This window comes from Ambystoma mexicanum, chromosome 9 (genome assembly GCF_040938575.1).
Source record: "Ambystoma mexicanum isolate Mex_15411 chromosome 9, UKY_AmexF1_1, whole genome shotgun sequence".
In the NCBI taxonomy this organism is placed as follows: Eukaryota; Metazoa; Chordata; class Amphibia; order Caudata; family Ambystomatidae; genus Ambystoma; species Ambystoma mexicanum.
Window position 1 is genome coordinate 1,441,957,631 of NC_090931.1, and position 26,635 is coordinate 1,441,984,265.

General features: G+C 45.8%; 1 protein-coding gene across 2 annotated transcripts in view; it reads right to left on the reverse strand.

Moving 5' to 3' along the window:
- Nucleotides 1–26,635, reverse strand: part of CFAP65 (cilia and flagella associated protein 65) — an 825,303-nt gene that overhangs the window by 40,634 nt on the left and 758,034 nt on the right. For both annotated transcript variants that reach the window (XM_069616861.1, XM_069616860.1), the window contains exon 31: nucleotides 21,387–21,743. In XM_069616861.1, the coding sequence (XP_069472962.1) occupies nucleotides 21,387–21,743 (357 nt within the window). The remainder of the gene's footprint in view (nucleotides 1–21,386; nucleotides 21,744–26,635) is intronic.

Here is a 26,635-nt window from a genome sequence, read left to right on the forward strand (position 1 = left end):
GCGCAGCTCCCTGCTGAGTGAGTTGTCAATGGTGTTTTTTATTCCTGCCAGACGGAAAGGAACCAGAACATCCCCTGGGCGACGACCCAGTGCCACAGATCCTGGGCCTCCTTGGATAGGGCTGGGGATCTTGTGCCTCCCTGCTTCCGGATGTAGAACATTGTGGTGGTGTTGTCGGTGAAAATCCTCACCACCTTTCCCTTGAGGGACGGGAGGAACGACTTGAGTGCCCAGAACACGGCTCTGAGCTCCAGAACGTTGATATGGAGAGGCCTCTCCTCCGGAAGCCACAGGACTCTCGCGTGGAGAAGACCGGTGTGCGTGCCCAGGGAGGCCTCTGCCGTCACCGTCTCCTGATACGCCGGGGTCAGAAAGTCCGTGCCTGCAGTGAGGTGTGCACGGGTGCCCCACCACCGAATCGCTCGACGGAAGACCTTGTTGAGCGGAATCTGGTCTTCGAAGCTGCCCGCCGTCTGAATCCAGCGGGCGTCGAGGAACTCCTGTAGAGGACGCATCCGTAGTCTGCACAGGCGTACTAGGTAGATGCATGAGGACATCATTCCGAGGAGGGACTTGATGGACCTCACCTTGGCCACGTCCATGGCTAGCAGGCGCTACACCTTGCCCAAGATGGCTTTCGTCCTCTCCTCCGGCGGCGACGCCAATATCTGCACCGTATCGAGCTTCGCTCCCAGAAACAGTGCCACCTGCGACGGGACCAGGTGGGATTTGGGAAAGTTGAAGGAGAATCCCAACTCCGTGAGTGGCGGACTGTCCTCGCTGTGTGCTCGACGGCGAGTTCTCTTGTCTTCGCGCGGATGAGCCAATCATCCAGGTAGGGGTGGACGTGGATCTGCTGCAGGCGCAGCCGCGCCGCCACCGGTGCAAGGCACTTGGTGAACACCCTGGGTGCCGACTTCAATCCGAAAGGCAGAGCTCTGAATTGGTAGTGACATCCCTGGACTACGAATCTGAGGAACTTTCCGTGTCCTTTTAGAATGGGGAAGTGGAAGTAAGCATCCTCCAGATCCAACGACGATTGGAAGTCTCCCTCCTCCAGCTGACCCAGCACGTGCTGGAGGGTGACCATCCTCAACTTCTGTGCCTTGATGTATCTGTTCAACCGACGTAGGTCCAGGATGGGGCGCCAACCGCCTGTCTCCTTTCTGATGAGGAAGTACCTTGAGTATACTCCAGAGCCCCGGAGCCTCTTGGGGGCGAGCTCGATTGCACCTTTCTTGAGCATCGCCTTTACCTCCAACAGCAATTGAGGGACGTGGTTTCCTTCTTGGCCACGGGCCCTCCTCCTGAAATGCGGGGGCACTTCTTTTGCAATTCGAGCGTGTGCCCGCGGGCCAGGGCATCAAGCACCCAACGGTCGGTGGAGATGGATCCTTTGGAGGCCCCCTGTCTGCCTCCAGCGCTCCGAAAGGGCCATCGTTGCTGAAGGACCCCCAGGGCTCGGGCCGTTTCTGTGTCGGTCTTGATGGCCTGCAAAGACTCATCCACCGTCTTCCCAAACAGGGTGTTGCCGTCGAACGGCATATCCAAGACTTTGGTTTGAACGTCCTGACGGAAGTCCGTCGCCTTGAGCCATCCTCGTCGTCGAAGGCAAATTCTGTTGCCCAACTGGCGAAAACCGGTATCGGCAATGTCCGTTGCCACCTCACCTTCCTGCAGAATCTCTAGGGCCTCCGCCCTCTTGTCGTCTGGTAGGAAGTCCAGCAGAGGAGCTATCTTTTATCAAAGCTCCCTGTCGTAACGGGCCACAATCGCTAAGTTGTTGGCCGCCCTTAATAGTCGTCGCCGCCGATGAAATGACCCGGCTTCCCATGGCGTCCAATTTCTTTCCCTCGCCGTCTGGCGGGGAAGTGGAGGTTGAGGCAGATGCCCCTGCCGCCTTCTTCTTGGCCGCTGCCGACACGACAGAATCTGGCGTTGGCTGAGCCCTGAGGCACAAGTGGGCGGCGTCGGGGACCCGGTACTTCTTCTCGTACCTGTCCCTCTTGGCGGGTGTCGTGGAGGGGTTTTTCAGGACGGCAAGCCCTACGTCCCAGATATCGTCGAGCAACGGTACCACAAGCACCGTTTTCCTCTTGGCCTCTCGCCGTTGATAGAGGAAACCTTCCTTTTTCTGTTCCTCTGGGCAGAGCTGGAAGAGCTCGGATGCCCTGGTGATCATGGCGTGAAAAGATCCGATTTCGTCGTGCGGTGAAGCCCGAAGAGGTGGAGATGGAAGGTCCATTCCGTCATCACCATCGTCGTCATCATCATCATCCGTCCCCATGGTCACATCCGTCGCCGTGACCTCTCTGGGTTCCGGCGATGGGGATGAAGGTTCCACAGGTCGTGTGGGCATGAAAGGAGGGGGTGGATGAACTCTCCTCCGCTTGCTCGGAGGGCTTCCCGACGGGCCTGGTTCTGGAACGTCCGTCGGGGCTCGTAGTAACCTCTTCCTTATCTCCGTACATAAGGATTGGATTACCATCAAAATGGCCGTCGAGCTGTCCCGAGGCTCGGGTAATGGCTGCAACGGGAGGGAAGGCTGCTCCTCCACTGGGGCCTCGTCGGCGCCACCGTCGCTTTCTACGATCACGTCATCAGGATCTCTCCCGTGGGATCGTGCCTTCTCGAACCTTCCATCGAGACTCTTCACGGCTTCCACCAGTTCCTCCTCAGAGGCTGAATCCGTGTCTGTAATGGCCACCGGCCCCCCCTCCTCTTTTTCCACTGGGGTCTTCACGGGGGTCTTGTCGATGGGTTGAAAAGAGGACTCCCTCCGCAGAGGCTGGGAGACTCTGAGCCCCGAGGTCGCCTCCACTGGCGTAGCCTCCACAGGCTTTGCCAGAGCTGCTGCGACTCCCTCGATAGAGGCCTTCGCTGGGTGAATCAGGGCCCTTACCACCTTGGAAGTGTCTGGGGCATTCACCTTGAGGGGAGGGCCACCACCTCGCTCCCCCTCGGCGGATCCTTTCGAGATCGACCGGGGCCTCTCCAGAAGCTTACCCAGGTTCTCGGATTTCCTCTACCCCGAACCAGAGCGTTGGCTCGTGGTTGATGGTACCGGGGAAGGTGCGCCCTGCCTGGCAGCCGAAGAGCCCCACCGTTCGGCACACCTGGTGCCCACGGACTCGCAGTGGTTTGCCTTATGTTGGGCCCCCGTCGCCGGGGCACCCTCACAGGTCTTAGAAGACCGCTCGGACCTTTTCTTCTTCTCACCTGCTGGGCCCTCCTCCAGCCAGCTGGCGAGGCGGGAACGACGATCCTTCATGGTCCGTTCCGAAAGGTTCTTGCAGAACGCACAGTCCTTCTCCACGTGCGTCTTGTCCTCATGAAGGCAGTAGAGACATCCCGAATGCTCGTCCTCCTTGAAAACATTTTGTAGTCCGCATCCAGGACAGTTGCTGAACAGCTTGGATCCGGGTGTCGAGCTCCCTTTGTCCGGGGCCATGTCCATGAGGTAGGCCTCAGTTCTGGAATCCTCCAAGAAGCGTAACTCGCCAAAATTTCACCCTTGAGGTGCGTAGAAAATTTTTGAAATGGGTCCCCGTTGATGGGAAGTAGAAACGGTGGAGCTTGAGGCTCGATTAAACCGAAAAAATGAGAAAATCTCTTGAAAATGCGCGAAAACGCAGTAAAAGCTCGAGAGCTATAGCACGAGGACTCCCAACACTTGAACGTGCGGTAAAAATCTGAGGATGGCTGCCAGGGGAGGGGTTTAGGGAGAGGGCAGTCATTGGCTGGGGCAGTGTGACCCAGAAATCAGTGATTGGTTACTGCTAAGAAAGACAGATCAGAAACGAAACTGATACTGATTTTTTCTTTACCGAGGATTCCCAGCCTGACGACGGGGAATATTCATGAGCATGTGAATCCATGCCAGACCCCATGCTGGAGAAATAATTATTACACACCCATTTCCATTTTCCAGTTAAAACATCTTTACTCTCTTATAAAATACTCCCATTAGGAAATGGACCTACTTTTTTCCAACTTTAAAAAATAGGGAGTAAAATACTCCCACTTCAAAATCTTATCTGTAGCACTGCCTCAATCTCTGCAACACATCTAAAGCCCAACAGCTCCAACTCCACTCTCTTGCAACTCACTAGAAAACCTACATAACCTTTCAACCCACACAGAATCCCTTGATCTTTTATTATTACATGTCATCCTGGTCCCACAATTGACCCCTCCTCCTCTCACCACTCTCTCATTCACTTCACTATCGCTATACCTTGACCTAGTCAACACTCCGCTCCAGGCTCACTTCTCCACTTGCTCACTCAACTGATCTCAGTTTTGCTGAATTCAACTCTGTACTATCCTCCCTTCAATAATCTCTACCTTGTCAGTTCCTTTCCCTCTTCCCGCCCTCGTCCTCAACCACACATCACGCCAGACATATGGCTGCCAAGGGCAACCATGTCGCGCTGCTAACACTGATGGCCCAAAAACCAAACTTCCACTCCCTGTGACATCTACAAGTACGCTCTTCTTATGCCAACCAAAGCACCTTACACCACTGAATCCTCCTATTACACTAATCTTTTTCCTCTCGCCTCTCACACTGACAAAAATGATCAAAGACCCTCCAAGCCATGCTTGCCCCCAAGAATCACTCTCCATCTGCTGATATATTTGCCTCCTAGTAATCCACTAAAATAACAAATACAGGACACCATGTTGACCCAACATCCCTTCCACTCCTCCAACTACCTTCTCCACATTTCTTCACACTTCTCCCCTACTGAGCCTCACCACATCCTTCACTCTGCCAACCTGTCATGCACTCCAATTAAACACTTTGAGCCGCCTCTCCAGCGTATTCAACCTTTCTTAGCTGTCATCTTCCCAGCCTTTTCCAAAACAGCCATCGTCCTACCCCTCCTTAATAAACCAAGTGCTGATCCCAACAATCCTCATTCTACAGAACTATCTCTCTTTCCCTACCACAATCCTCGAAAGTGTTGTCTTCAACTGAATAGTCAACTAATTTGAGATCAGGGTCGGACTGGGACAAGAAATAGGCCCGGTCACCCAAAAAAAAGTGGCCCACGCCTCGCCTCATGACCCTTGACCTCTGATGACATCACCGGACATGATGTCATTTGACCCCACCCAAAAGTGACATCCCAGGAAGCGATGAAACACGACCTTTCACCCCTTGACAAAACAGGAAGTGGCATCAAATAGCATTGTTCCTAAGCACACTAAATTACTGTGAATCCAAGCAGACGTCCATGGACAAATGATAATATGATATTGTATAGCACTTGCGCTTAAGATCTTTTTTATAGAACAAATATGCATACAATATCACCAAACCTGTGTTGGTACTCATTTATCGACCTAAGAAGGATGAAAGGCTTTTTGAAAAGAAAAAAGAAAAAATGTGTGAAAAAATATATATTTATTTTCTTACAAACCGGCCCAGGCATGGCCAGAAACCGGCCCCCACTCCCGAGGGACGATTTCAGCACGACCACGGGCCAAAAGGCTGAGGGGCCAATCCGACCCTGTTTGAGGTACACTCACTTGCTGACCCTCTGAATGTGATTTCTGGTCCAAACAGTCCACGAGGTTGCTCTTCTTCATCTCCCCAATTCTCCTATCACTGTCCACCACTCTCAGTTGACCTCTATTCACATCCTTACAAAGCTTTCTGCTGCATTTGACACTGTGGATCATCCCTCCCTCCTTCAAACTCTGTCCATCTTTGGTTTCAAGGACACTGCACTCAACAGGGTGTTCACTTATCTCTCTGGCCGTTCCTTTTCCGTCTTATGGGATTTCAGCACCTTCTTTTTTTAATTTTTTTCATTGACCTTAGTTTAGTAAAAGAAAACAAACTTTTTTGTCATTCATATTCTCACATCTGTTAAATCAAAAGGAAAAAAAAAGAGAAAGAAACAAAACTTTCCACAACCTCTCTTTGACATATCAGCCCTGCGCATGTAATGTAATCGACTGAATTTCAATCCTCTGTTCCTGCCTTCAAGATAAACAATCAAATACATGTACATGTCCTCAAACAAGGCAATCGGTCAACTCAGAAGATCTTGGTAAAATCATGTCTACAAAATTAATGACAGCACAAGTTAAATGGGCATTTGTCCCCATTATTAAATAGCTCCACCATTTAAGCATATTTCCATTTTTTGGGGCATAGCGTGCGAGATGCAAGGAGCGCTGATCAGCGATTTTAGGGCACTCAATTATCAAATGTTTAATTGATTCCAACTCTGTCTGACAAAAACAACAAATGTCAATCTTAATCGCCGGGTCGTTTCTTTTCATCAACCTCTCATGGGTGTGATGAAGATTTAGTCGTAGTCTTAAGAACTGATTCCGGTGATAAGGCGACGGGAATTTGGAAAGGTACTTCGGCAGTTCACCCACTTTTTGCGATGACATTCCCAAGTCTATAGCTGATGACAATGAAATTCGTTTGTCCATATTGATTATCCAATTCCATTGTCTGAACTTTTCTTTCGCCAATTGTGGAATTTGCAGCACCAGAGACATGTTTACATCTGCTGCGTACAGAATTAACATCAATTTCTCCTCCCAACTATTTAGCAGGGAGGCCGACGCGTCGTGACTTTTGTTGTTCATGATCAGGTAAGGTTTTGTTACAGGTGTTAGTCTCATTTTTTGAAGGACTGTTATAGATTTCCACAGTACAAGGGAATACAAGGAGTCAAGTCCCAGCTGGTGTCTAAGTGCCACCATTGAGAGGCACTGAATTAATTTGAGTACCTTTCGCCAAAATATCACCTCCAGTTGCGTCCAGAAATTGGCGTCGATATTCCACCCTGCTTCACTGCCAAAGCATACTACAGGAGTCACTTTTTGCCGGTAAAAGGTTATTAATGGCAGTAGGGAGAATTTCCCATATTTTACGTGCAGTTTTGTACCTTGCAGTGCGAAGATCCTCATTCGGGATAAGATTTCGTTAGTCCAACTCCAGTCTTTTATTGAGATATTAAATGAGACTCCCAAGTAGCAAATTGCGTCTGTTTTGGTCAATAGCTCATTATACACTTTCCACCTGAAAAAATCTTTCTTAGTTTTGGTTTTCGGACCCAAGGCGACAACTTGCGACTTCTTCACATTTATGGCCAACTGGTTAGCCGTTAAATATTCTTGCAGTGCTGACAGCAATCTTTGGAGTCCTATTTCGGTGCTATCTAAAAGAACCACATCGTCTGCATAGATTACGAGGCTTAAATGATTCCCATTGACTTTTGGAGGGAATGACCTTGTTTGCGAGAGCTGCTGGGAGATCTTATATGAAAAGTTTAAACAACAGGGCCGCTAAAGGGCAGCCCTGTTTCACTCCTTTTGTGGTTTTTATTTCTTCCGATAATTCTCCTTCCACATTTAGACGCACCCGAATACTGGTATTTGTATATAGTGCCATCAGCGGAGACAATAGATGGTTAGGGCAGCCTCAGGTCTTTAGTTTTTTCCACAAGAACTGACGATTAATGCTATCGAAAGCTTGTTTTAAATCAACAAACGCCAAAAACAATCTTTTCTTGTGTTTTATGGCGTCTAGTTTGACCAAGTTTAATAGCATCAGGTTTAGTTCCACTCCAACTCCTTTTGTGAATCCAGTTTGTCTTTCATCACATAACTTGGCGCCTTCTGCCCACGTGGAGATTTTTCTTTGGAGAAAGGTGGAAAATATTTTCCCCATCGTGTCTAACAGCGCTATGGGTCGGTAGTTTTCCGGGTCGTCACGGTTTCCCTTTTTAAACACCGGGACTACCACCGCACAAGTCCAAGTTTCAGGGATCATAGCCGTTAAGGCTATGTGATCGAATAGCACTTTAATACATTGTGCCCAATTTCCTTTGTTTGCTTTTAACATGGAATTTGAAATGCCGTCCGGCCCAGCGCCTCGCGTGGTCTTCAAGTTTTGAATTGCAATTTCGATATCTTCAACAGATTCGATAACATTCCATTCGCAGGCCTCTAATACTGGGTTGTGCAAGTTATCTGCGTCATGGTTGTTAAAGATTGCCGTATAGTGCTTCACTCAGCTAGCGGCGTTCACTCCATTTGATAGCGTACTCATCTGCTTTAAATGACCGGAATTTATGATTTGCCAGATATTTCGGCTGTCTTTTTGAATTATTAGTCGAAGCATCAATTCCGCTTGTTCTTGCGCTTGAATGATTTTAAATGACTTCTGCCAATTTCGGTAGGGTTTGCGTTTTAGATTTTTTCCACCAGCCTTCTTTAGCAGTTTCAGGTCTTTTTGTAGCATTTGCTTTGCTTCTCGTAGTTCCGGGCTGAATAGATGCTTGTTATTTATAGTCCTCGACTTATTTTTATGAGTACAACAGGTAAATTGCTTTAATAAGGACACATATTCCACTTGCAAGCCCAGTGTATATGTGTGGCTATAGTCCGATGTCAAATTATCAATTTGCTTGCTGTTTATCCGCAGACGATTTTGAGCGCTATTGATGCTTAGTGAAGTTGTATAACTGGGCTGCCATCTTGTATATAAATTATCCCAAAATAGCACTAAAGCATCATGGTCGCTTTTCGCTGATTTCTTTATTGATAACTTTGAAATTTGAGGATGTCGGTGCAGAGTCACTGGAGTGAGTGGAAGCGTGGACCTTTGCTGCTCTGGACTTGTGTTTGTCTACCCTGATCATTTGGAGTCCTTTTTCTCTTTCTACTGCAAGAAGGAAGTTCCAGGACTCTTAAACCACCTGGACCCGCGGAGCGGAGCGGAGTCGGTGCAGAGTCACTGGAGTGAGCGGAAGCGTGGATCTTTGCTGCTCTGGACTTGCGTTTGTCTACCCTGATCAGTTGGAGTCCTTTTTCTCTTTCTACTGCAAGAAGGAAGTTCCAGGACTCTTAAACCACCTGGACCCGCGGAGTGGAGTCGGTGCAGAGTCACTGGAGTCCCTGGAAGTCCACGGAAGCCCACGGTGCGCCACTGACATCTATAACACCCATAACAGCAACAACACAGTACAACGCTTCCAACTTATCTTGCAGGTAAACTCGTTGCCATCCGGCACTTTACTTGAGTTCACTACACTACCACGTGGGGAATGTGGGGATACCTTTGACCCACGTGGTTTTACACCAGACTGCTGCAAGCAAAATCTTGGATAACGTAGAACGTCTCAAACGTGCTGAACTGTGGGACACAAAGCTTTTTGTTCTCTTTCAGCGTTTTAGGAGCCCTTTTCCTCCTCCCAGACCCACGACAAACACCTACACGAATCCAAGTGACCGCAAGGGGACTGCGGGAAATCTTTCTTTTGACCCTCGCGGCTTACATTTTTGTTAATTTTTTTTCTTTCTTCCTGAAACTCTCTGAAATTTTGGCCTCGCTTTGGAAATTGTCTATTATTCCATTAGCCACATTTGAGCCCTTCCAAGCCCAACCAGTCAGCCATAACCTTGCCCCCCCGACCCACCTTGTGTGGGTGCCTCCGCCTGACAGGCCGCTGTGGTTGCGGGAGCGGTGAGTGTCCCTCGGTGCCGCGCGGTGCGCTTGGGCCGTCGGGAGCTCCACTGTGTGTGGAGGGCCTGCCCGGCAGATCTGCCGGCGGCTGTGTGTTGGGTGCAGGGTGCGTGCTGGGCTCTGTAACCCTCCCACCCCCCGTCTGTGAAACTTCTTCTCCCGGTGCGAGGAGTCGAGCGGCAGCAGCGGCTTCCCGGCCCTGAGGAAGCCCGCCCACGAACCAACGAAGAAAAATAAATAATCATTTTAAAAAAACCTGCCATGCCAGACAAGCAAGACCCTTCAATAACTCAGCCCCCCAGTGGTCAACTAGGTTCACAACGGATGCAAACAAGACAGCAATCCGGTAAACTCCATACAATGCAAAGGCCAAATTACACTAACCAAAACACCAATCCAACTACTCCACTCATGCCTAAAGAAAATATCTGTCTCACACCAAAAACAATAGCGAGCGAAACTACTACAACTATGAATTCGTTAGAAGCCTTCCAACAAACCTCCACTCCAAAACTCATGTCTGAACCACCAATTGCTGATGATATCTCTGTGGTGTGCACCCCATCACAGGCAACTCCCTCACAGATTACCAAGTCAACATTACAAACAGACACTCTGCTAGGCATCCACAAACCTGAACTCCGGTATTTAGAAGCCGCGCCCCGGACAAGTCATTTGGACAAGAATGATGCCCCGTGCCCAGATCTAAATAGCAGTTATCCACAACAGAATCCAAGCTAAGCGGAACTTAATAACCCCACTCACTTCAACCTACATCACGACACTACTCATCAGCCACAAGCAAGTCCACTCCCTAGCAACCAACCAGATTCGCAACTTAGCACAGCTCTTCCACAAACTCGGGAATACCAAAAAGACAGAGCAAGGCTAGCTAACGCGAGATGGAAATCCCTGCATGAACGCAGAACGAAATCGGAACTACATGATTTGCTGCCTCAAGCAGTCTCGAAGCAACGCCTACAGCGCTTATCGATGGATCTAACGGAGATGGAAGCCCTAATGGAGCTTCAAGAAAATAAAAGGAAGACATCTAAAAACATTTGGGACCAACTACAAACTTCACACAGTGATAGCTGCGGACCATTTGCAAGTGCTAAAACACATCAAACTACAAGCACCCCACTGGCAGCTTTGAATGCAAGTATGCAGCACCTACAGCAGGCTAATTCCGAGAATAAACCCTCCCTATCTGATCCTTATCAAACTTCCCCTATGCCTAACCCACTTCAACAGCAAGAGTCGATTCCTACGACGATGGTGGATCTTCAAAACATGTTGGTAACAGTTTGCACTCAAGCCCTAATTCCGTATATGAAACTACAAGAAGCACAGGCTGATACAGCGCGGGACCATGCCTCAATTCTAGCTTCAATCTACTCGAAGCAAAAAATCCAGAAGGTATTGATGATCAAAATAGAGGGCCGGATCCAAGCAGAGGCTGAAACCAGTGCATCCTGGCAACAAAGGCTAGCTGATATAGCACAAAAGAAAAGAATTGAAAAAGCACACATCACTGATGCACTGATCCAATTGATGCATACCAACATAGCTAATTCTGCACGAAATCAAGAACCTCAGCGGGACACGATATACAGTCCAAATAACATGGCAACACAAACGGACCTGCTCGAACACCGGTCCCATGAGACAGACACTGGACCTTTGGCGGATTTAAATAATAGAGGAAGTATTGTAGACTGCTTAATCAATTTAACTACTGAACCGCAAGCTGCAACAAGAGATCCAGCCAACTGTCCAGAAGTTCTCGCCGAGTGCCCTGTAAAAACGAATGAGTCCTACAGTATATTCGATCCAACACGGCCATACATCAATGCCAATCCTGGCCACCAGAAAACAAAGAAACAATATAAACAGCATCAAAAAGGCTCACACGCTTTCTTACGCAATCTCAATTTCCAAGCAAATCATGCCACTAATCCACCAAGACCCACACCACAACAGACTTCGATCCGACCCATTACAGAACCGGATCTCACAATTAGGCCTCTTCAGCAAAAGCAAGCACCGCCTGTACCACCAAGCATTACTAGGGAAGCAGACTCACTTGATACAGAGAAGGCTGAGACAGAACTTTTACTAAATCTATCCATATATTCAAGCAATCATAATGAAGTCAGCGATCAGGAAGAGATCCAATTAGATGAATCTGCTCAACTCACCATCGATCACTATGAACAGACACAGGTCAGACGTGCAATCCATGATAGATCCTGTCGATGAGACTCACGGCGATGCCTCTATTCAAATTCCTACTATCGGCCTAGACGGCTCCGCAATCTCGCAAACCTCATTAGATTTTTCAACTCTCAACCGACCGATGACTGCCACTTTGAAACTTCCTTCTTTCATTGATCCACGAGAGAAATCTTCAAAGAACAGACTCCAACTTGCAAGAATTGATATCCAACATGACAATCTAATCCTTAATAGCACAAATACTTTACATCTCTTTCATGCCATTCCAGCGCTGAGTAGAGTTACTACTAAAGATATACACCTAATCGAATTCATGGATCATAAAAAACTTGACAAAATTGCGATCGAATGTGTTACTTTGAAGACTCTACGTTTGATTGAAGCCCACACTAAAGATCTCCGAACGTTGGGATTTCATCTCAGCATCACAGATACAACTTTTGACTCCAAATTTGAACAAGAGAGTGATGAAACGATTAATACAACAATATATTCATCATTAAGTTCCAGTGATAGTCATTGCTCAGAAAACTGTATTGCCTTTCAAGAGCGATCAATAAAAATTGTGACAGAGTCAGCCCTACATGATAGACATCAGTCAACGAAGGAACGACAACCGATATGGAGAGACATGAGTTACTCCACCACATCTACCAACATGAGTGTCCAAGAAGCCACTTAGCCACGACCGCATCAACAAGTATACTCCTTGACAATTTGCTCATGGAACACTCGAGGTCATCTTCATTTGTACCAATCGACGCGACCCGAACTAACAAATTCCGAGATTATCTGTTTCCAGGAAACATGGCTTCATCAAAAACCAGTATGCGATGGATACACCGCTTACATGAACCCAGCGATTTGCCGGCAAAAAGGACGCCCCTCAGCTGGTCTTTTAACCTTTATCAAAATGGGCTCCCACTTTAAAGTAATAGAAGCGCAAAACATCACACCGTGGCTACAGAGACTCATTATACAACAAGAAGGGACTCCTGAGAAGAATTCCAGACAAGATTTTTTGATACCCGGCCACACTTGATACACAGGTATTTTCAACCTCTATTGGAATCCAAACAAAATATCTGACAACCTCTTCTTAGATTCCTTCTTTACAACAATGGACGAAGACACCTTGAAATATCCTGGAATTACCTTCATTACATGTGGTGATTTGAACATCCACCTTTTTTCCTCCAATGGTGAAGAGCTTGCAAAACATCTGCTAGGACCCCGTGCCCGGCGATGGTCTAAAGAAATGACAGATCGAAATATGATGCGGCTTGATGCCCTAGATGATTCTTCCAGCTCTCTCACTCCAACGTGGGCACGCGGAACCAGTACTGGGATCATTGACTATATTTACCATTCAGGTAGCATCAAAGATCCCATAAACCGGATGGAAAATATTGCCACAAAGGACAGGATCATTATATCTTGATCAGATCATGGTCCAACAGCAGAGAACCACCACTGCGACTTCAATTGCCAGAGTTGGAAGTCAACTCCAGGGCTACAAGATTGAAATGATCACAACATGAAATAAAGTCCCTCCCAGATAAATTCATCAGCACAACGATGATAGACGAATCCAAATTAAATTACGAAGGTATACTACAAAATCTCCACCAACGTCCAACTGTTGGCCACCAACCGAGAAAACAACATCAACATGCCTACAGCCGCATGATGGCCCTGAGGAAAAAAGTCCTAAGATCTCAGATCAGACAACTGAACAAACAACCAAATCCAACTAAGTATATTTAGATTAAACACCTAAAACAAAGATACAAGAACTGGTTGAAAAATGCTAACATGACACTTGAACAAAACGACACAGAGACCATGCTAAGAGCCATGGGGACGCGAAATACACGCGATCTCTGGAAACTGTTGAATGAAACATCAAATACAGCTGACCATATGATCGCCGAGGTCCCTGAAATAAGCTGGATCACCCATTATCACCATCTATATCAAAAACGCCCACCTATCGGCTGCAACGAATCAACAACCCTGCAACCAAACTGGACGTTTGAATGGGATCTTAAGGATATAAATGATGCAATACGCCATCTAAATGTATCTCTGGCTCCTGGACCGGATGGCCTATCAAATGCCATTATAAAAAATAACCCTGACACATGGGCAGCTTTCTGCAACCATCTATTTACGTTGATAAATCACACAAAACGAATTCCTGCCTCATGGCAAAGAGCGATAATAATCCCCATATACAAGCAAGGACCAACTGAGAATCCAACAAGTTACAGGCCCATTGCGCTCTTAGCCCCATTGGGCAAAGTCTTTGCAAACATCCTTCTTTTGAAACTGAACCAATGGGCCACAACAGCAAACAGACATACCATCCGGCAAACTGGCTTTGTAAAAAATGTTGGGACCAACTTTAACCTACTCATCTTAAATCTGCTCAAACATGAAACCATCAGATCCAGGAACCCGACTTATGCGGCCTTCATCGATCTCCATCTCGCTTTTGATAAAAATGAACAGAAACATCTTATTGGAAAAATTGTCAAAATGGGGCTGCCCAAACAACATACTGGAACCAATCAAGCTGTTATATTCAACTACTCAAGTGCAGATTTGTTTGAGCAAGAGTGGTCTTGTCACGCAACCAATTAAAATCTGGCATGGACTCAAACAAGGCTGCCCGTTGGCTGCAGCCCTGTACAATTTGTACACCTCAGATTTTGAAGAGACCATAGCTACTCCGCAAATGAATCCACCAAAATTAAACTCAACATCAATTCCAATGATTCTTTATGCTGATGATATTGCAATCTTTGCCAAAACACAGAGAGGCCTGCAGACTGCCCTGAATAACATACAAGAATACATGGACACAAATCAGTTGGAAATAAATACCAGGAAAACTAGTTAATTATTCAAAAGGGCCCCTCTCAGAAAACGCCATCATTCTTTTTACAGAAGGAAAAAATTGAGCAAGTTCAAACAATCAAATATCTAGGGGTCTGGCTCAATAAATCCTCTGTCGAGCAACCATGGATTGACCACCTGAAAAGTAAAACACACTCTTTAGCGCGTCAGGGCCTAGTACTACATAAAAAATTTGGGAAATATTCTACGAAACCAATTGTAATTTTCTTCAAACAAAAAGTTGTACCCATCTTGACATACGGCAGAGAGTCAATGATAAATCTACCAATAATCGTATGGGACCAATTGGAGCGAATCTTTTGGACAAAGGTATTAGCCATCCCGAAATCCATTCCAGCATCAAGAATTCGCTTCGAACTTGGCCTGCAATCAATTATTCGGTGGAATCAACTTGATCTTCTCAGGAAAATAAGCAATAACGAGAAGATCCCCGCCTTGAACATTCTTCGTCCAATTACTGGAAACAACAACGCAACCACTGTGAATAAATGGAAGGAATTCCTCAATCAAGAAAGGATAAGATATGATATATCACTTGAAACCCTAAATTGCAGACCCCAAAGAGCCAAAATCCAAATTGAAAGATTCGACTGGATAACAACAATAAAAGAAAAAGATGGATACAAACTTACATTAAATTGCACCACCGAAGTTAGAGCTTTAAATGTGATTCCCCGTTACTTGAACCTCTTTCCTGATCGTCTTATTCGAGACACCTTTATGAGGTTGCGCTTCAATGCTCTTCCAACTCAGCAAATCCTTGGGATACGAGCACAAAAAACCCTTCGAAATCAAACATGCCGATATTGCAAGGATGAAGACAGCATTGAAAGTCTATATCATTTAGTAATGCAATGCCCAGCCTTAGCAGATGAACGCTTTGCAGTCAGTAAGCTCTACATAAAATCCAACAAACCCATGGACCCTAAAGAACGATGGGCACATATCTTATCTGGCAACAACACTTCTATGACGACAGCGGCTATTCGTTTCTGGCAAACAATCCAGTCACAATTAATGTCTGGTTAAGAACAATTACCCTTCCTCGGATAATCCCAGATTAATCTGTTAAATTTCTTTGTACGTCCTAATTTAATGAGATTTTTGATAAATGTAAGGTTTAAAGCTATAAACCATATGCATTTTAAATAAAAAATAAAAAATATGAGGATGTAGGTTTTCTGAAACCCAAATGCAATCAAGAGTTTTCTTTAGCTCGCCTTGGTGCCAAGTGTCGGCTGCAGGGATGTCGCTTCTAGTGCAGCCGTTCAGCATTACACAGTGACGCAACGTTAGTTCATATTCCCATTTAGCTCCTTGGTCAGCAAATTCAGTTGCAATTTTGAGCATACCACAAGGGTTACGCACTTTATTTTTATCAAAACATGTATAGTTTAAGTCGCCGCACACTAGAATGAATGGGTCCACAAAAGACGCGTAACAGTTATCTATTTGAGATGTTATTGAGGCTAAGTAAGCAGACTCAGAAATCATAGCCGGGTTCCAGTAGGTGTTTATTAACAATAATTGTTGTTTTTGTGTGTTTTCCGACTGGTCATCTGTGGACGATTGAAGAGTGAGCGCTTGGACGGACAAATTAGGATTTTGGTTATTTAGCACTTCCCAATCTGAAGAGTTCTTTATCATTGTTGGGATGCCAGAAAAGGGACGTCCAAATAGATTTTTGCCAGCCGCATTTAAGAATAGCGTATAACCATCACATGAAGGCATGTTGCGGAGCCACTTTTCTTGTAGGCAGATAAAGGTGCTCTTGATTTCCTGAGAACAACCTTCTTGAAACAGGTGGGCAAATCCTCGCGTGTTCCATGATGTTAACAGTTGGGTCATGCCTCTTGACCCTGCGTGGTCCTAGACATTCCAATCTAGATTTTGTGTTTCAGCTGGGCGGGTGGACTGTTGTTTAAGTTGTTTCCACAGCACGTCTCTTTTGACATTATTGGAAGAAAAATTCAGACTTTTGTCATTTGTTGAATTTTGGGGAGACTGTTGATCTTCACACACCGATAGATCAAAACCGAAGAACAATAGATCTTCTTTAGCATCCAGCAGTGGTCATGCTAAATTCTTTGACTTTATATGTAGAATTACCCAGTCGGATCTTAATTCTGATTTGTATTCTACAATTGTTATGTCGTCTGTTCTTATATTTCGCAGCTCTGGCACATAGTGAAGCAGCCTCATTACGTTGGCTCTTTTTAGGTTTACTTCATTTCTTTCTTCCAAAATATTTCCTAGTTCCAGTTTCCACCAACCTAATTTTGATGGGTCGTGCAGCTCGGTATTTCACTGACTCTTTGGTGCTTTTGTTTTTGTGATTGTGCTGTTGTATATTTCGGATTAAACTTCAATAAACTGTTCACTGAAGAACCAGAGGTTTTACTTCTTGCGCCATGTGATTAAAGGCCAACTGTCTCTTGTCTCGCACTGATGGCCGCAATCCAGTCGGCCCCTGCAAGTTACGACCATTCCGCGCGATCTTACTTGTGATAGCTTTTTCTGACTTCTCGTCGCTGTACGTTTCCGGGGCCTGGCCTGCAGTGGCCCTACTTTCTAATTCATCATCTTCGTCGGTTGTGTATGTCGAAAGATCGCATAGATCTATTGAATCATTTACGGAGGGAACAACAGATGAGATAGAGTCATCCCGTTCACGTTTTGATGCTATTTGTGAAGTGGTCACTGGCGCCTTAAGAAGATTTTTTATTAATAATTTGCTTTTCTGGCTGAGTAGCCAACGGGCAGTTTCTAGCCATGGTGGCGTTGTCAAGTTTCTTATGAACTTCTTTGCATCATTTGTGCGAGGGCGTTTTGACGCCAGACCCTTACTAGTGGTTCTCACTGCTTTTGATTGCTTAGCCTTAAGCAGAGCTGGTTTTACATTTGGAGATTTGATCGATTTGGCCGGACCAGAAAAAATTCCAAATGAGGCTTTTTGTTCCACTGCTATATCGTGGCTCATTTGATACTTCTGAGATGTAGACTCTTCGTCAGTGTTTTCCTTGTTACACTGCACTGCTGGTACCTCCATGATAGCTGAGTCTGTAATTTGCAGGTCAACAGGAATATTCGAAATCGCTACTTTTGCTGCACCACCGAGCATTAGTGTTGGAGATTTTGCAATCACTGCTTTCTCATTGTTTTTGGTTCGCTTTTCGGTGTCCAACGTGGATAAATTACACTCTTTTAGAGAAGTTACTTCATTTGCCGGGGCGGGAGTCGAAAGTTGACCCAATGGGACACTACATTGATTGGCGATTACCAAGTCATTACTGGATTGATTGCAGGTACAGGTCTTTCTCCTTTGGCAACCAAGAGGCTGCACTGCAACGTTATGTGTGATCCACTTTGTGCATTCAACAATAGCCTCAGAAAGATCAACTTTTTCATGTGCCTCTCGTTTAGTTATTTTGTTCAGACGAGAGTGCCATTGACATGATGTTGCTGCTTCCAAATCTAGTCGGTTGACTAAATGCTCATAACATTTTTCCAGAGCTGTCAGTTTGCTATTCACTATAGCTAATACGGAATTCTGGTCTCGCACTGCGTCATTCAAGGACTCAGAAAACTTCATAAACGGCATTAAAGCAATGGAGGTGGCCGCTAAAACGTTATTATGAATCTGGATACCCGCTGCAATGGAGATATTACCTTTAGTGTTTAAAGGGTCATCTGATTGATTGCTCGGAATCAGTTGGGGTGAACTAACACGTGTAGTGTCTTTTTCGGCCAACGAGATTGGAGATTTGTAAACTATCTGAGATTAACTTGCTAATGCCAGTTGCCTGACTGCCAACTGATAAGTCCAGATTGATGGATCTCACTATAATCGCTGAGTCATGTAAAGTGGCGGATTTGCTGGTATGGTGGGTAGGTTCTTTTATCAAGGTACTCACTTTTCTAACATTTGCAAATCTGTTGTCTTGTTTGTTAATGAAGCTTTCATTGAGGCGCTCTCGCATTAGAACAAAGTCGGCTTTTAAACGTTCCGTCAGCCGAGCTTCGCGAGCAGCAACATCATAGTTCATGGAGGTGCTTGTGTTATTCATTTGAAAGGGTGCTTTTGCCAACAGCACGTCGTCCATTTTTTTCATTTCATCAAGCATCACAACTTCTCCATCTCCCATTTCTACTCCTGATTTACAGGCGAGCTTTTTCGTGACGCTTACTTCCTTCATTTTATGAATGTTTTGCTGAAGCTTTTTTTCCTGGCCGGCCTGTACCTTGTGGACTGACTCGACGGCTTTGAATCACTCAATTGTTTTGATATTTCCCCGTTGCACTTCCGACAGACCCTGCGATTGTGTGGGACTCGCCCGCAAAACTGGCAAGTTTAGAGCTCCGTCTGATGGTGACCGCATGGCCAGTAAATCAACGTCTGTTATGTCAAAAGTGAATGTTGTGTCCGATGCATCCAAGTACACCGAGGGCGGCGGCGTACTTTTAGATGTTCGGCCTTCGAGAAGAGTATGAGTTTCACCATTACTCGGAGGCTGTTCAGTTAAGGCAGTCAGCGGTGCAAAAGTCAATTTTTCTGAAACTGACTGCCTCATTTCTTCAGCCTCTGCCAGCACAGCGTTTACACTTTTCGCTGTCGGCAGAGCAGAAGCTGACATAATTGCTGAAGTGATAATGGTCAGCTCGGTGGGTGCTGTGGCAGATAAAGTTTCACTGCTGTCTGTTGGAAATTCTAAAGGCTTGATACTGGGCGGTTGCTTGCTAGATAATGGGCACAACTCGCTTACCTTTGATTTTGCTGTTTTTGAATACTGCCGCCGCAGCTGCAGTAGACGGTAGTGAGTGTGCGGGCCAACGCCCGTCAGCGTCGCTTCAAAGTCACTGGATGGCAATTCCATCGGGGGGCCTTCGCGCGTTTTGAGGCGGACTGGGCTGACTGAACTCAGCTCCGAACTCTGCACCGCGCTCCGCGCCGGAAGTTCTTTTTTAAGGGCAGGCCACAAAGTTAAAGTGACAGTGTCCAAAACACCGGCTCTCACGTCGCTGCAGCTCCTCAATGGAAAAACAAGTCTGCACAGTAACACAGACTGGGCTGACTGAACTCAGCACCTTCTACCACCAACATGTTTCCCTGTGAGCATTCCTCAAGATCACCCCTTCCCCCTATATATCGACTCCATCAGGATACAAATTTCCTCCTTTGGATTAAACTGACATCTCTTTGCTGACAATACTGAGATACTCTTCCCCTTCATCACCCTTGCAATCTCTGAAGCATAACTTACTGCCATTCGTCATGGCTCTTCACTGCATCATGATGAACATCATCGTTCTCCCCGCCTCCAACACCAACCCACTCTCCCATCTCATTGCCCCCTGATTTCCTCATCTCTGCTCAGCCCCCAATGGCTTGCAATGTCGGGTGTTCTCTTAGACAGCGACCTGAAACTCTTACAGTTCTTCATGGCCACTGTAGCCAGGCTTAACTTCCTACACATTAGAAAAACCCATCCACACCTCCGGCACCACACAACTAAAACACGTATTTCTACTATGGTGCTCAGCGAAATAGACTACTGAGTAAGCCTACTTCATGGTCTACCCCTCTACACTTTTTCCCCCTTAATAAAGTCCTCGAATTGTGACATTTGACTTCCCATAATCTCCTCTACGTCTACCTACCGTCACCATGCTGGATGGCTTTCCATGCAAAAGTGCTTTCTCTTAAAATTCATGATACTGGTCTATGAATCTACCCATGATCTTGCCCCTAACTACCTTGCTGATTGCATCTCACTGTAGTGTACCTCTAGAACTCTCAGCTCCTTGTCTCCTCACTATTTCGCATCCCGCCCTGTGCCTCCTACCTTTTTACTCCTTTTCCATTCTTGCCCCACTCCACTGGAATACTCACCCACCAGCCATCATGGATATCTCTACAGTGGAACTATTCAAAACACACCTCAAATGCCACCTCCTGCGATGGAAGGAGCCCCCCAATCTCTTCCGCCCTCCGATCGAAACTAACAACCCCATCCTCCTCTCCTGCATTCTTCTTCCACGACCACTCTATGTAATTTGGAAATGTGTAAAAACTGGCCTTAGGAAGACAATGTTAAAATAATTGTTACAAAATATTGTTATGTATTAGAGCCCCTCTCTGTGGTTTATGTTCCCACTCTTACTCCTTTCCCCACCCGGTATAAGTCACTCAATCAAGCAATACCCTTATGTAAAGGCACCTTACCCTAGGAATGCCTAAACTATCTGTTGTTGCCTACTTTGTAAGTCACTTATGATTGAAATGACACCCTGTTCTTTAATATAGAATTCAATACTTATGGGCATTAAGGCCCTTTAGATGGACCAACTGCCGTTAACATTCATTACATTCATTTAGGCATTTAATAGAGTGATGCATGTTTCCTTGTTGTCTCTTCAAAGTGCTTGTTTGGTTTTGGGCTTTGTCAAGGTGATGGTTATGTGTCTGATGTTGATAAATCGCCCGAATACCTGGCATAATCACAATTTTCATATGCAACACAAAAAAACTGTATTTACAGCACTAATTTGAATTTCAGCATACTTATGAGGCATTCAAAGAAAGAAAATCCTTAAATCACATTAAAGAAAAATAATAATGTAAAGTATGAGGACTTATGGACAGTGAGGGACGAGGTTAAGTAGAATGGAGGTGTAAGAGGTTTCTAGGTTGGAGGGGGATTATGGGAGCTCTATAATGTCTCACCTTTTGATCTTGCCCTCCTCAGCTGGTTCACTGGCCAGAGTTTCCTGGATGGGTTTCTCATGTGTGCTTCCAGACTTAACAGGTTCAGGGGTCCTCGAGCCTTCCATGGTGTTTTGGGAACTTGTCTCCTCCGCCTGATACTCCTCAAGGTCTAGCCATTCCTCCAGTATTCCTTCTCTTTTGTCCTCTTCCTCCTGTGGTGTAGGGGTCTCCCCAATGGACACCCTAGAGTGAAGGTTTACATGGCTGCCTCTGGTCCCAGATGGCACCTTACTAGACAATTGGCTAAAATAGGGCAGTGGCTCATCCTGGCTTTGGATAATCATATCCTGAAAATTGGTGTCATCCAAGAGGTTTCTGTGGAGACAACATAAATAGAAGTCAACACAAGACACCCAGCATCACTTCATGCAAGTTCAGCACATCTCCAAATGGTGAGAAGTACAACTCTGAGCGGAAACAAATGCAGCCCCACAAGTTAATTGCAACAGATCTACAGCTTAGGAACACCAGCACAGCTGATAAGGGAAAAACACAGCTCCACAGGAAAAGCAGCATATGTCCTTAGTGAAACAAGCTCCGCTCCACAGGGAACAAACAGGGTTCTCAATAGAAAGTACCACATGTCTAAAAGGTAAAACATGAAAGAAGAAAGCAAAGCAATACATCGTCAATAAGAACGCAGAGCTGCACAAGAAAACCAACACACCTCCTCAGGGAAAACAAGATCGCTCTATTGGGAAACCAGCGCAGCGTCACAAGAAACCAAACGCTGATCAATTGGGAAACCAGTACAGCTCTTCAAGGAAACTAGCAGAGCTCGACAAGAAACACAGAAGAGCTCCACAAGAAAACCAGAAGAGCTCCACAAGAAAACCAGCAAAACTCCAAAGAAACCAATACAGCTTCAAAGAAAACAGCACTGCTTCACAAGGAAACCAACTGAGCTCAATTGGGAAACTAGCAGAGTTCCATTGGGAAAGCAGTACAATTTCACAAGAAAAAGTAAAAGTTACTCACTGTATTAATGGCATCCCCCCAAAATACTGAAAAAAATCTGATTGTGCTTTTAGTACGCGTTCGGCATTAACAAAAACAAAGAATGCCATTATGCCAAACAGGGGGATCAGAGGTTGCGGCAGTGTCCCCTGCTCCCATTGTTCAGCATTATGGGCTTCGGGGGTGTCCCCTGCTTCCATGACATTGGAAGCGGGGGACAATAAAAAAAACAATAAAGATATAGAAAAAAACACCATGTGGTGCCAGCTCCCTCCCAAGTTAGTGGAAGGGAGCTGGCGCCGCAGTGGTACAGGAGAGTCAGCGGCACACTTCTGTGTGTGCCGCTGAAAAAGGTAAGTGAGAGGGGAGGGGCATGCGGGATGGTGTAAAGTGATCTATGCACCAGGATTTTGCAATTCGATATTTTTTAATTCGCAATTTCTCGATGTGCAGTGATCAAATAGATCCGTATTAACAACAGTATTCTAAGCCTTTCTGCCCCTTCAATTATATTCATGAAATATCCTATCTATGGAAATAAAAGAGAAGGCACTGCCCACTTACAGGTGTTTCCCCATCTATTTAGGTATACTTTTTCTCTTCAGTCTTGTATCACCAACTGTTTGTGTCAATTTATAGTATACAAAAATAAAAAGAAGCCAGGTGGCTGAAGAATCAAGGCGTCACTTTGGTGAGCAACTTAATTATTCTTCCATTGCTGCGCCTTCGCTACTGTTACATAATCACAAAGCATCATACATAAAAGGGAGGTAGCATACACTTTAGCCTGGTTTCATCGAAACATTTCCTTAAACATGGCACCAACCTACGAGGTTTCCCTAGAGTTAACATCCAATGCATAACGCTTACAAATAGCCTGTGGGCTATAGCAAATGCTGCTGTACATATTACATTGATGGGAACACTGACTGGAATGCTATTGGTGCTGTCCCAGATCTGACTGCATGTGTATGCCCTGTTCAAGAAAAGGCATGCCCTGCAAAAGGCACCCAATTTGATTCAAGAAACTACCCTCGTATGAGTTGGAGGATTCTTTCCCACGTGTAGTCCCATGCAACACAGAGTTCACACGACTGATGAAAATCGCTAGTTCTGTCCAAGTAAAAAAAGATGTGCTCACACAATATCAATAACTGTTCTGTTTTGTAAAACAACATGGCCTAACAATTAATTTGCAAAAAACCAAGGCCATGTTGTTCTCCCGTAAAAAGGTTAGCAGAGTAAAAGTGGAAGTTTCGTGGGGTAATGTAGAATATACCGAGGTATCCAAATATCTCGGTGTCTTCTTTAACTGTAAAATTGGATACAGGTATCTCATTGAGAGCAAAATTAGGAGGGCCAAGCAAATTACTATGATGGTGCATAAGTTTGTCAAGGAATATGCTGGCTATTCATTAAAAGGTATGCTTACATTATATAGTCAATGGTTCCCCCCCGGTTTTGGTTTATGGGTTAGAAGCCATTACTATTTCTGACCTTTCTTTTCTTGACAGGATTGAAGGCCTATTTTGGCGTACCATTTTGGGGGTACCCCGATCGTGTCCCATCCAATATATTAGGGTGGAACTCGGCCTACAGTCCTTGAGATCCACTGTGAGACAACAACGTGATCGCCTCATTCTGAAAGCAATGTGCCACCCTGAGAGGGAACTGCTACAAATTATTGGAACGAAAGCAGCAAAAATAGACGTTCCTATTTTTTAGGAGCAAATATTTATCTAGCTGTTGTAAATACTTCAAGAATTACCGTGGGTGGCTAAAACGAACCAATGTAGTTTTTTTCCTGTTATTAAAAAAGCGTTCAAAGCTAAAGCAAAGAGAATTGACTGGGAAATGAATTTTACTCGTATGTATGAATTTAACAATTTTAAACATATTGAATGGATCGTACATGAGTATTATATGCCTCAAAGATACTTAATATGTTGTCCTGACCCTCTGGTACGGAATTTTAGATTATTAATGCGCACCAATCAACTTCCGGTAAAGTCTACTTTTGGCTCTCAATGGAAGATTCCTGAAAAAGAAAGATATTGTCGAATGTGTCTGGACGTAGAAGAATCTGAAACTGTCAGGCATGTACTAACTCTGTGTGCTGAAAGACGCAATTATTATATGCTGTATTATGGCTGTTTTGTCCATAACATGAATTATATACAGTCGGAGGAATTGTTGAGATGCTGCCTGAATGTGCAATCTGAGGCAGTTTATATAGCATTATATAGAGTATGGAAAACACTTCCGCCCAGAAATAATGTAAATGTGAATGATAAATTGGTGACGACATGTAATAATAATGATTTAAGGTGATTAATACCAATATTGTAACCTATTTGTATCTATGCACTGTAATTTTGCTCTGTAGTATGAATGAGTATCTAGTATTTATTCTGTTTCCATTTTTCTATTATTGTATAACTAGCTAATATGTGATTGGTGTGATTGGTATGAATGTATGTAAAGTTTTATGAACGGAAAGACACCTAATAAATAAATAAATAAATAAATAAATAAATATCAATAACATAGGAAGTACTTTCAAATTTCAAAGTGGGGTGAGGAAAAAAGGTAGGAAGACAAATCTCCTGGTTACGGTGAATGTTTGATCCAACATAGATAAGGAAACTTTGATGAGTTCTCATAGAAAAGTTAGCGTTCAGAAATATGACGAATGGATCCCCACCTGAGCTTGTTTCTCTATCACGCTGAAGTAATAGCCGCAACTTCAAATGCCCGAATACTTGATTGACACACCCCACTTGTTGAAAATCTCCGGAATAACGAGGTTGTTTAGCTGCCACTCGTAATTGTCCGCTCCCAGCCTGCTGAGACTGTCCGCCTCCATGTTTGGATTCCCCCGGGAGGTGGACTCCCGAAAGGAAAATGTCATTTTCCAAGGCCCATCCCCACATGCTGATCGCCAGTCTGCACAGGGGAGGGGATCTGGTGCCTCCTTGCTTGTTGACGTAGTACATGCTGGTCGGGTTGTCTGTCTGGATGACGACATCCTTGCCCCTGAGAAGTGGTAGGAATGCTCTGAGAACTAGTCAGATGGTGTTCAGCTCCAACCAATTGATGTGGTATTCCTGCTCCTGTCGAGTCCAGGTGCCGGGACCGAGAGATCGTCCAGGGTGGCTCCCCAGCCCCCGAACGAGGAGTCTGTGGTGATGGTGACCTGCGGAGAGGGCGGCCGGAAGGGCTTGCCTGTCCGTAGGTTGCAGTCCATGGACCAACAAGTTAGGTCCGGGTGGAGAGATGGAGGAACGTGGATCATCTCCGATTGCGAGCCCCGCTCCTGACTCCATGAGCCCGCGAAGTGCAGCTGAATCCTTCTCATCCTTAGTCTCGTGTGCGGCATGGCTAACAGAACCGCCGCTAGTAGACCCAGGAGATGTTGGTACCACCATGCCGAGGTCACCTCTCTGCTGAGGAATTGGGTGGTGGTCCTCTTGATGATAGAGACCTTGTCTTCCGACGGGAAAACTATCTCGGAGCACGTGTCCCAAATCAGTCCCAGGAATGTCAGAGTCTGCGTAGGGAGCAGCTGTGACTTCTTGAGGTTGTGCAAGAAGCCCAGGTCATGCAGTGGGTTCATAAGGGCAAGGGAAGAGTGGTGAACTGCTTCTGGAGATGTAGCCCTGACAAGCCAGTCGTCGAGGTATGGGTAGATGTGGAGGCCCTGCCTCTGAGGAGGGCCGCTAGAGCGTTCATGAGTCTGGTAAAGACCCTGGGGGCCGAGCTGAGGCCAACCGGGAGGACTTTGTATTGGAAATGGTAGCCCATGATCCTGAACCGTAGGAAAGAACGATTGGGCTGCCAAATCAGGAAGTGTAGGTACGTGTCCTTCAGGTCCAGGGCGCACATCCAGTCTCCCTTTCCCAATGTCTCTGCTATGGCATAACCATCTTGAATTTTTGCAGGGGTAAGGAGAGGTCGAGGGTGGAAAGGTCCAGCACAACTCTCAGGCCCACCTGGTTCTTCTTCTGAATGGCGAAAATCCTGGAGTAGAAGCCAAATCCTCGCTGGGAGGATGGAACTTCCTCCACTGCCTGGCTCTCTACGAGCGACACGATCTCCGCCAAAAGAGTTGCTGTCCCAACCCGTTGGAGGGGAGGGGAGGAGAGGCTAGGATGGGAAGGCGGTACCACGTAGATATTACGGAGCAGATCCAGGGGTCTGCGAAATTCTGGCGCCAGAAATGGGCATGGAGCGCAAGCCTGCCCCCCACT